Source organism: Rhinichthys klamathensis, unplaced genomic scaffold (genome assembly GCF_029890125.1).
Source record: "Rhinichthys klamathensis goyatoka isolate OS25496 unplaced genomic scaffold, OSU_Roscu_1.1 h1tg000419l_1, whole genome shotgun sequence".
Lineage (NCBI taxonomy): Eukaryota > Metazoa > Chordata > Actinopteri > Cypriniformes > Leuciscidae > Rhinichthys > Rhinichthys klamathensis.
In genome coordinates this window covers 632,014-644,503 of record NW_026606917.1, presented here as the reverse complement: position 1 = coordinate 644,503, position 12,490 = coordinate 632,014, and the positions used below count along the sequence as shown (strand labels likewise).

General features: G+C 39.6%; 1 protein-coding gene across 1 annotated transcript in view; it reads left to right on the top strand.

Moving 5' to 3' along the window:
* The first annotated feature begins 349 nt into the window (after positions 1-349).
* adcy6a (adenylate cyclase 6a) overlaps positions 350-12,490 on the top strand; it is a 52,177-nt gene continuing 40,036 nt past the window's right edge. Inside the window, exons 1-3 of the mRNA XM_056235308.1 lie at positions 350-601; positions 5,082-5,295; positions 6,326-7,265. Of these exons, the coding sequence (XP_056091283.1) occupies positions 6,327-7,265 (939 nt within the window). The 5' untranslated portion in view covers positions 350-601; positions 5,082-5,295; position 6,326. The remainder of the gene's footprint in view (positions 602-5,081; positions 5,296-6,325; positions 7,266-12,490) is intronic.

Sequence of the window (12,490 nt, the reverse complement as noted above, 5' to 3'; positions counted from 1 at the left end):
CTTGAAATGAGAGCTTGTGGCATGTGGCTTTCAAATGTCAACGGTTTGACATTTTGTTATGCAATATAAGGGCAGTGGGTTAAGTGTACAAATATGATAGATAGATAGATAGATAGATAGATAGATAGATAGATAGATAGATAGATAGATAGATAGATAGATAGATAGATAGATAGATAGATAGATGGATGGATGGATGGATGGATGGATGGATGGATGGATGGATGGATGGATGGATGGATGGATGGATGGATGGATGGATGAGTCTGATGGGGTTTCCTCATATGAGAGCAGAGGAGGAGGAGGACAGGTGATATCAGCTGGCAGTGAGGAGCTGCTTGTTCGCAGGCCTTTAGGGGGAGTGTTGAGACGCGTGGAGACTGAGACTGGCACCGCGTCTGTGTGAAGGGGGAGAGGCTGGGAAACGACGGGAGCACAAGCGAGGCAGAGCTCCACAGTCTGTGGCCCTCTATCCTCTCGTCCTCGATGCCTGCAAAAAACACATCGCCCTGCCGACAACACGGACACTGAGCGGCCGACCGCCCGCGCGCGCTCGAGACGCCACCGCCGCTGCTGCGCCCGAGACCGAGAGATGTGCACGGTGAGTCAGAGCTTTTTTCCAGGGTGATCAGTCATGTTTTATGCAGGGCTGCTTTCTAGCGTGGTTTCGGATGGACACGCGTTACACAAGCGTTTGCCTTTTATAGAGGACATTTGGAAGAGTCAGATGCGCGCGTGTAGAAGGCTTTAATGCAGCATTAGCCCTGAGTTTTGACATGGCGAATATGCAATAGCCAAATGCAACACCCCTCTTCATTCACACCAGCGATACATTCAGGATTAAACGTCCCGATATAATGCCGTCTTAGATCGCACTGCTGATGTTGCCCTAAAGGTCGAACGGTCCCGCAAAAAAAAAGAAAAAAGAAAGAAAAAAAAAGTGAAATAACTGCAAAACAACTGCCGGTCTAAATAGATGTCATGCGCGAGGGTTAAGGCATAAGGCTTGATGTCCAATTGATGGTTGAGTTGTGGGTGTTTGTCTCTATGAAACAAGGCGATGATGACTGATGCGTTGGAATGTTTCGCACGCTATGATCCACCGCAGATATGGAGCGAGCGGACGCGCGTTCACGGCCTGTAGCGCGCTATAATTCAGCTCGTTTAGGTGAAGGACGGGTCTGTATAGAGTAGACCACACTTGGCGGTCGGGTGTGACATGCTGTGTTGCACAAGTATCCGCACACTGTTACTGTAACAGCCTCTTCGGTCGCTGCTGCGATTATGGTACAGCACACACACACACACACACATACACACTGAACACACACTCGGTGTTATGTAACGAAACATCTCCAAACGGCCTATGGGAGAAATGCTGCATAGTTCTTCTGGCAACATGAGCCATCGATGAAGCGCTGACATTATGCAGCATGCATATGTTATGGCGATGGCGAACAGTCGTTGATGTTTATGTAGCTACACACGTCGATGCTCGCGTAATTATGTTTTTTTCTTCTTCTTTTTTTAAGGACATCATATTTGATATATTGAGCTCATTTCCTTAAGAGGAAACGGAGATTTAGATTAATAGCAGTTAGTGTTGTGACTGATGCGACATAGCGATCTCTACATTTGCATTATGTAACATCAGCGCGCGGCTGTTGAAATGTCGTGCAAATGTCCCGGAGGAATACAGCACGATACGAGGGTGCACGTTAGACACAAGCACGTTTGTGCAGTAGGCTACTCCTCGTTTGTATGGCTTCTACTAAAATAAATAATGACTTCGAATAGATTGGTTGTGGGTGTTAAATACCTACTGTACTGTGTCATTAGTGCGTTCTAATGAGCGATGTTCGGTTCGTGAACGAATCCTTTGAGTTGGATCTTGTTCACAGAACTATAACTGACTCGTTCGTAAATCGAACTGAATCGTTCCAAAGCGGTTCTCGAGTGTACTTAACATGCTGAACACTAGCACTAGGCTACTCTCTCTTTTTATAACATATTCTTATCTAGTCCACAACTGATATGACCAAAAGTAAGTTACGTTAATAGCCATACTTTAATACGCAAAAATGCTCCCCATGAAGTCCCCATGAAATCTAAATGGAAGTTTATTGGCTATAATATAAATATGTTAGCTTTACTGTTATCTCTAAGCTGTGCTCCAAAACAATGACAAAATTCACATTTAGAAGATAAGTGTTCAAAACTTAGTGTCTCACTTCAGCAGATATTGGTCAATGCTTTTGATGACATCACTCTGCATTTCTGCTTCTCATCAGATTTACTGTCCAATCAAATGCTCTATAGAATCTGAAGTGCCCCGCCCCCTACAAGCTGAAGCTGGTCTCACATGTTCACACATTTACCATTTTCTTCATGGTAAATGGCACATCGTGCACTATATAGGGGATAGGGAACGATTCATATGCTTTCCATTGGGGTGAATGTAGTCTGGTTTCATGTTAAGTGTCACATGAACCACCTCAGCTCCGTTCCAGAGACACGAGAGCACTGAGCGGCTAAACTAGCACACATGACAGTTATTAATGAAACGTAAAATAAAAACCACAATAAACCTCAATATGAGCCTATATATCTTTACTGGAACGTTTTCGACTATATAATTTGGCACATTGGGATATCAGGGACCACATCATTACGTAAAGAACCACTGAATCCTTTTTTGAAATGAACTTTTAAATGTTTGAAATGAACCGTTTGGAAGAACCGATTCACTCAGTCCGACTTCCCAAGTTCCTATCACTAATCAAAATGCCCTATGCAAGTGAATATGTGCCAGTAAAATGTTGAAGACAGACAGTAACAAATTCCTGTTTGTCCATAAATACCTTTAAACATCACCAGCGGTCCAGATCCAGATATGTGAGACAAATATGTGCTATGTGTTCATTTGTATAAGAATATTGTTGATTTATACGTTCGTTCTGCTGATTTAAGCCTGCCAGGACTGAGTGATTGACAGCCAGAGGATCCGTTTAAGTTGATCACGTCTTACCTCTGATTATCTGTCATTTTCTGATTAGGCAGGATATACCAGATCTGTTACATTCAGATTAAAGAAACAATTATCATTGTTAGGAAGTGCCATGTGCTGCTACAGTATACGATTGTCTTCTAAATATAATACACTATACTATAGAAATGTAAGACAGAATAGTTAGGCAATGAGAATTAATGCGAAGTTATAAATTAATGATGAGCAGTCAGTTTATACACCGTTGCCCAGGGCAACTGTCATTATTCAGATATATTTGACTGGATGCCACAACTGGCCAATGCAAATCAAGGATCCTAGAGAACAGTGTAATATATCTTCACCTTATCCAGTGATACGTTTCATATGCAGTGTTGCAGTCACCAAAGCTTTATTTGCATGATTGTTAACATATACAAAATTGCCAAACTGTATAAAATATGCATAGTACACACAAATATAAAGAATTGACTCTAGAATCTTCAAAGAACCTGTGTTATGAAAATGTACAGTGCTGTATAATGTATTATGGTGATGTAAGATTAAAGGGTTCATGACATGAGAAATCAAATTTGCCTTGATCTTTTGACATGTAAGAGGTCTTTGTGCCATTAAAACATCCTGTAAGTTTCAGAGCTTAAAGTGTCTTCCTCATAAACAAAGCATTTATTTAATCAAGCTCCAAAAACAGCTCGTTTTGATATTAAAGGATCTGTGACGTCATACAGGCAACATATATTTGCATATGACCGCATCCAGAGCAAGACATTAATGAATAGTTTTACATTATCGCACCATAGGCTCCGCCCACTGGCGTTCAGTCGCTTAACGGCTAAATTTGCCTACACTGGATGCGGACGTCATGTCGTGACAAAAGCATATTAGAGCCCATTATAATCACTGACGCTGTCTACACTGGATACAGTATACAGATGCATTTTCAATTTCTGGCATACTTCACGTGCTTGAGTCTGTCGACAACAGGACAAATGGACGTGTGAAAGAACGTTCGCTTTGACTCGTCCAGTTTAAACAGCTTGTTTGTGTCTCTGTACAGACTTCAGAAGGATCCCAGTGTCAGAAACAAGTGGGTGGTTTATTTTAATGGCCATATGGATGGTGTCGATGGATTTTATGTTTTTTTGGAGCATTTGACTGCAGATTGTTTTGTAAACGACGAGGTACAGTGTAATGAAGAGTTCGCAAAGAAACTTTTGTTGAATGTTGAAGCAGTCAGCGGTATTGGATCTGACAGCAGCTGCATCACATGTTTTCAAACACTTACACAAACACGCGTCCAATAACAAGTGTGCGTTGATACCGTTTTCAATGCAAAGACGTTAGCCAATCATAACAGTGGGCGTTTACTGACAAGCCTTAAAGGAGCCGCCCCTTAAAAACTGATCATTTCAGACAGAGGGTCAGAATGAAGGTTGAAAATAATAATTTTCCCGCATATATTTGTTTGTTTGTGTGCAAAAAAACTTTATTAACATTGTAAGCAAACCTAAAGGAACATATTACAATAAAAATAAAAATCCATGTCAGGTTAAAAAAATATGTTCCTTTAGCATAATGCCACATCCTTCCAGCCTTGGGACCCACAGCCATGCTAGAAGAACATTTAAAGCTCAAAATATCTTAAATGTGAAACTTTCATCTAATGTTACAGTTTCCGAGCCTTCTTAACTGGTTTACTTAGGCATATTGTTATTAATCATTGGTGATAAGGAAGTGAAGTGTATATAGTTTTAAGAGCTGCCAGTCATTGATTAGAAAAACAGTTTAGGGAAATGAACCTGGTGCTTTCCATATTTGTTGCGATTGTTTTATTGCTTAGTTTAGGTGCAGTGTAATTTCAACCTGTTAAATAGTGTTCCTGTCAGAGAAAGGGAATTTTAGACAATGTGAAAGCATGTGTTGTTGTGATAACCATCTACTTCTAATTAAACATTTGCATCCTTAAGTAGGAAAATGCATTTGGATGTCTTAATTCAACACTGAAAATGTCCAGATTCTGTAAATGTATTTGATTGATCTCACATTGTTTCTATCGATGGTTTATCGTCAACAGATCTAGATGTTATGAAGATACAGTTGAACAGAGTATCAGTAAAAGATCTCCAGATCCATCAGGCCAGTCTACAGTAACTAAACGCCACTGGATTCCCTGATAGCCATCACCCACTTGTCTGAACTCCACATTTTTGCTTTCACTCATCCACTGCTCTAAATGAGTGTCCCGGACAGCAAGATCAGGGCTGGGTCGCACACCAGAACCCACACAGGTAAAGAGATCCACAAAACCTCAATAAAAACACACAAATTCTGAATCTTCTCTGATGAGCATGTTTTTAATAACTCGATTAAAATTAATTTTGACATTTTTTCCTGATATCATAATTAATTATAGTAGTTATTTGGTAGTTTGACATAATATTTTAATGGTAACACTTTACAATAAGGTCTCATTTGTTAACATTAATTAATGCATTAACTAACATGAACTAACAATGAGTAAAAAAAAGTTAACTTAAAAATGAAAATTCTGTCATCATGTACTCACCCTCAAGTTGTTTCAAACCTGAATGATTTTCTTTCTTCGGCTGAACACAAAAAATATTTTGAAGAATGTGGGTAACCAAACAGTTGATGGACCCCAGACTTCCGTAATATTTTTTTCCTACTATGGAAGTCAATGGGGTCCATCAACTGTCTAGTTAACGACATTCTTCAAAATATCTTCCTTTGTGTTCAGCAGAAGAAAGAAATGTTCGTTTTTAAGTGAACTATTCCTTTAATGTTACTTAAACATTTTCAAATTCATGTTATTTTACAGTCTATCAACTAATGTTAACAGATACGACTTTTGATCTTAAAAATGTATTAGTAAATTATGATATTAACATTATCTAAGATTAATAATATGCTGTAGAAGTATTGCACATTGTTAGTTTGTGTTAAGCTAATGTTAACAAATGAAACCTTATTGTAAAGTGTTACTTTATTATTTTTTACCAAAAAATGGCTTCACTGCTTATTTAAAAATAAATCTGTCATATAATCAGGTATACATTTTTTTTGAAAATAATGAGCAAGATTAATTGTAAAGGATGGAAAGTATATTATTTCTTTTTACTTATTGGCTACGCCACTTTCTCGTAAATTGTAAAAACGTTTTTCAAAACCACATTAAACCTACATGAGACCTGGCACAGTCTTTTAAACGTTTTGTTGTTGTTGTCTGACCCACGTAAGCATGGTACAATGCCATCATACTCTGTCTCTGACTTCGATTTTCCTCATGCCTCCCTACAGAATGTCCTGGATCAACGGCTTCCTAGTGCCCAGAGTGGATGATCGTAAGACCGTGTGGGGCGAGCGCAATGGCAAGAAGTCCAAGCGCAAGGTTGGCTCCTCTCTCTGCAACCCACGCTACATGAGCTGCCTGCGGGACGTGGAAGCCATGGAGCCTCCTCCCCAGCCGCCCCACTCTCAGGCCACCCGCTCTGGAGGAGGGGGAGGAGGAGGAGGAGGGACGGGCGGGGGCAACTTCGGCATGCGCTGCGGATGGCAGGAAGACCACTACGGGAAAGTTGGGGGTGGGGGGGAGGGGATGGGGCTGAAGTCTGTGGACCTGGGTTTCGAGGACGGCGAGGTCAAGGGGCGGAAAGGTGGCGGCCCGGGTTGCGACGGCTCCAGCGACGACACAGCCAGCGGGACGGGCTCAGTGACGGCGGCCGACTGCTGGCAGCGGGTGGTGCGCGTGTTCCAATCCAAGAAGTTCCAGTCACGCAAACTGGAGCGTCTCTACCAGCGCTACTTTTTTAGGCTCAATCAGAGCTCCCTCACAATGCTGATGGGCGTCCTGGTGATCGTCTGTGGGGTCATGCTCACCTTCCACTGCATCCACGGGCCGCCCGACGTGGTCTACGCCTCCGTGCTCTCCGTGGCGATGGCCCTCTTCTTGGCGCTGATGGTGGTGTGCAACCGAAACGGGTTCCACCAGGACTACATGTGGATGGTCAGCTACCTTGTGATTGGAGTGTTGATTGTGGTGCAGGTGTTCGGGGTGCTGATGGTCGCCCCCCGGAGCGCCTCGGAGGGGATCTGGTGGTCCGTCTTCTTCATCTACATCATCTACACACTGCTGCCCGTGCGGATGAGGGCGGCAGTGCTCAGCGGAGGAGTGCTGTCCTCCATACACCTCCTCACCACGTGGAGGATCAATCAGGAGGATGAGTTCCTCTGGAAACAGGTGGGTCCTGCTCTGTAGTCATCCATTTCAATTCCAACCAAGCTTCAGATTTGATTTGGATCTATTCCTTCATTATATTTGAGTGTATTTGACTACTTTAAAATTAATCCCATTTAAAACCAATGCTAGAGCTATAAAAATGCAGATGCTTTGGATGTTGCATCTTGCACTGTTTTTTGAGCTCCCCATCAATGTGTCTTTTCAAGTGAAGAATATGTTAAAGATGTGAGACCTGCTGCATTCGGTTGCATTATTTTTGCTTTCAAGAAAACATATTATGAAAAAGCCCCATAATAAGAAATGTTAATTGTTTAGGGCTTGCAGTTAAGGGGTCAATGACATAATCTTTTTAGTGATTTATTTTAAAACGGATGAAAATGCAATTCATAGATGGAGTGACTTTCTGAAATGTTTCTTTTCAAAAGGTTTTCTTTTCAAGTACTTTAGCATAATCTTTTATTATTACTACTTTTCAAATCAAAGTCATGTGCAACATGCAGAATCTTGCAGACAAAAAAAACAAAACAGGAAATGATATCATAGAGAGAAGCCCTGTAGACCCTCGTGACCCTGTGTGTCAAGTTCAGTAAGTCTAAAATCAGATAAATGGAGGATGATCTTTAAATGACAAGGCTCAGGTTTCGAAATCCAATGCATTGCACACAGTGCAGTGCACATCCCCAAAAACCTAGTTATATTTATGAATGGTTAATTCTTGATAGTTGTGAAGAAGAAAAAAACATTTTGAACTAGAATAATATTTAAAGTAAATGTATTTAATATATAAAATAAATAATAATAGTATATTAAAACAAAGAACTTGGACTTGGCATGTGTGTTTTAATCTAGATTTCTTTCCCTTTTTTAAAATAATTTTTACTTGTCATTGATCTTAAGACTTATTAGTTGACAACTAGTTCAGGCAGCTAGTAGCTTTTGAAAATAGGTAGTTATGCAATATTTAGAGATATGCATATCCTTAATCAGAATCAGAACTATTACATTTAGTCTGCGTCTGAAATCACTCTTGAGTAGGTACTAGTAATTACTACATGACCACTAAAAAATTACATTCTATAAAGTATGAATATGTAGTATAAATGTAATATTGACGTACTACATTTTCATTGTTGACATTATCATGTGAACTACCAGCGTCAGTTCCCAGACAGCAACATAATGTCGGCCCAGATCCGGCCCACATCTGGGATGTGTTATGTTGCTGTCTGGGTTGCGTCGCTTCACCTCCATTCACAAACCCTCTCCCGTGGCCTCATGGGATAGTAAAGTGCCCATCATATGCTCACTTCAGAATCTCGCTGGAAGCATTAGGTCATCCAGGTACTTTCTGCCTGCTCTTTTATGAGTACTGTGAATTCAGACGTACTTCTTTTGTCACATACTGTTTTTCGCCTACTATATAGTAGGGAACTATGTGATTTCGGATGCAGCCTTTGTCAACCAACACATATTAAATAATTCCCATCCCTAATGATACCCGTCCTGTACTAATCCCCAGAGGAAAATAGTTTTGCGGCAGTGTGTTGTTAACTTGAAAGATTTTGATGCAGAAAAAATATACAGTACATTATATATATATATATATATATACATAGTACATATTTCATTATAAACTATATTTACACATACACATCACTTCCATTTGATCTATGTTTAATGAGGTTTGACTACTCATACTGTATCTGTATTTACTGCCCTTGTCCTGGAAGTGTTTAACATTAAAGCCATGCTATATTGTACAGTGTCAATAATGCAAGTACTCCGAATTGAATTCCACCATGGTAATCATCAGTCACCTGATCATATGTGCACTTCCACCCCCAGCGCTGACATTAGCACGATTGCAGGCACTTCTAGTATGGACATTTCTCTTCCTTTAAAGTTGGTGGCACTGAATCCCAGAATCTGTTAGTCACAGTTACTATTTGGCTTTTCATGCATGCATTTTAAAACAATCTACAACAGAACATAAAAGTTGCAGACAGTGCTGTTTTGAATTCCCTATTGTTTTTGTCTGCTAATAATGATTTCTTGTCAGTGTGTTGTGATAATTCTGTTAATGGGTAACCTGTTGGTGAGGTAGCCCTTCTTTTAGAGAATCGATTCTGTCAAACGTCATGTTAACACACTTTCCTAGTAAATGTATTTCTGCTTTCGCGGTATTGACCCAACTTAGTTGACAATCTGTGTATGATTGTTGCATGTACATACCAGTGATGTTTCCCAAAATCATTGTAAGCCTAAGTAGATCATAGAGACTTTTGGTGCCAATGGTTCCCACAATCTATTTGGCTTTTGATGCTTTTGGGAAACGTAGCCCAGGATGGCTGATGTCCCATATAACTTGGATGATAGCACATGAGATGTATGTACAATTTAAACAGTATTTCCCCTACAATTTGTACTCATGATGCACTAAAATATGAATTTCTGGCAAAAACATAAGCTTATCAACAGATGCTGGTCTCAAAATTGATCATCTTGGCCATTATATTAGCCTGCCATTTGGTTAAAACAAATTAAAGTATTTACAATTTTTTTTCCCACATTCTCACTCTGTGGCAAATGTTCCTATAGCTCAGAAATTGTGCACTACAAACACCAAGCTCGTGGGTTTCAATAGTTTACATAATGGAAAAGCAGCATGGTGGAAATGTTAGCATTTTACCCCTTGAAGTTCCTTTTTAGGGTCTCCAACTATATTAACCTGTCAGAAAAGCTTATGAAGCATGAATCACATTTTTTGAATTGCTGGCATTTGGTTGGCTGAGATGTCTTTGGGGGTGGGCTTTAAGAGAGAGGGCGTGTTGTTGAAATAAGCAAAATGGTGGAATTTACAAACCAGTTCACAGCTAAACTAACTTATAATAAATTTGATCTGAATAGGCATTTGGTGCTTTTGTGTGTGATGTATTTGTAAATGTTAGCATGTTAGCATCATCTGTATCGCGTGTGTATTGGTAGCATGTTTGAAAGCGCTGTGCCAGGCTTTGGCTGTGCTATCTGTGGCCGCAGTGTGTTGTTGTGAGTCAAGCCAAGGACCTCGGGGGTAGGATGAAGGTCAGGGAGTGTGGTTGAATGAGCCGCCCCGCCGGAGCTGATCCTTTTCTCTCCTCGCGCTCCTCCCTTGAAAATATCAGCATCATGTTAAGCACTATCACCCAGGCCTCTGTGCTCCTACACAAGGGACGCTTTGTACTTTTCTCCCGGGTGTGTGTGTGTGTGTGTGTGTGTGTGGACATGAGGAGGTTGTGGGTGTGTATAAAAGGAGGGAGGGTGAGGTCTTGACCTTAGGGTCACTGTACAACCATAGTGCACTGTGAAACTGTTTACTTCTACTGTACAAAGTAGTGGGAGAAAATGGGAACAGGAGGTCATTTCATTATAAACAATCAGGAAGACAAAGCAGAATGCTTGGCCCCATTAATGCAGGAAGGAACGCTTGCTTAGAAACACATTTCCATCCTTTAATTAAAGGACTGTTTAGCAGATCTCTGTGAGAAGGATTCCTTTGCATAGTGGAAGACTGTATATATCTAGCTGGGTTATTTGCGCTAGTCCCCAATGTTTGCAGTACGCCTGTGCCTTTTATCGTAAGCCTTAACATTTGATTAAGTCAACATATTAAAATGACTCTCCTTCCTTTTCCTGAGATAAAACTATGTGGCCGAGTTGGCCTTAGGATATTAGTATTGAGACATTGAGCAGAGGCCATTGTTAAGAGAGAATCATTGAATGTTAAAATAATATTCTTGGTTCAGCTCAATTGATTTACACAGAAAAAAAAAGTAAACTCTTCCCTGCATTTCTAAAAACAAACAAACTGTGGTGACAGTCAAGAAATTACAATAGAAGTCTATGGGGTAATGATAACAACGGAGTGAGTCATTTCTGTACACAAGCTCTTTTGTTTGTCTTTCTGAGTCGGAATTATTTTCTATGCTAGTCGATAGAGCTTAACTTTTTTTTGACCTACTATATTCCTTCAAGGTTTTGATATGCATTGCCCTTATCGAAGTCGCTGTTGGTTATGTTCTTTTTTCTAACCCATCAAGATTTTGATAAGTTGTCCGTGCAATGTTTAGACTAGTGGAAGACTGTATATACCTAGCTGGGTTATTTGCGCTAGTCCCCAACGTTTTTGTTTTTGTTTTTCACAGAGGACAAACATGTGAAAATACAAGATGAACTTTGGTAGGGAGATTAGATGAGGAGTATCTCTCTCATATCATTTTCAAAGACATAGTTCGCCCAATGAAAATTCTGTCATCATTTATTCACCTTGATATTGTTTGTTTCAAAGTGACGTTCTGTGGAAGACAAATTGAGATATTTTACTGAAAGTCCAGGATGCTCTTTTTCACTTAACAAAAATATGGCTGTCAAGCTTTAAAAAAAAGCACAAATATAGGTCCATAAAATTGTAGTTAATCTTCCAAGCCTTCCAAAGCTATACAATAGTTTTGTGCGACGAACAAGCCAAAGCTGTTATTATGAGGATTATGCTTAGTGGTGCATGTAAATTCTTAGATGTTTTATTATTATTGCAAATCTATTTCCTACACACCATCATACAAATTCATACAAAATTGCAACTTTGTGAAATACTTGCGTTTTCTTGTAAGATCGGGTTGGATGTTTAGCTGATTTATATTTATGTTTGGATATTATGATGAATAAAGAGGTTCTTGTTAAACCTGGCCTATAAAATAATAGTCAGATAATGGTTTGAGTTTATGGAACATTTAGACACAAAAAATAAAAGAAACGTGTTTTATGTTTTGTATCATATTTGATACATCAGGCTTTTATGGCTCATATTGAATAATTTAGAGAGAACATGAAGCTCACACTCAATGAAGAAAAATGCCTACATTTTATTCAGAGGCCCAAACTGAGAAAAATTTGCAATTTGGTGCAGTTGTTATTTATAGGCTCAAAAAGTAAGCTTTTATAACACTTTCATAAAATCCATACAAATATCAGTTGTTACTCAAAATCTCCCAATAATATGTCTTCGTAAGATGATATTTAAATGCTTAGTTTTATTATCAAAGCTCTGTAGTTTTTATTGGGGTTGAGAGATGAACAATAAACATTCCTCAAAATGCTGATGGATCATATTTAATACTCACATTTTAACATGATTTTCATGATTTCATGCTTCAGTCCAGTAAGTGTTCATCTTGAAATAATAAAAATAT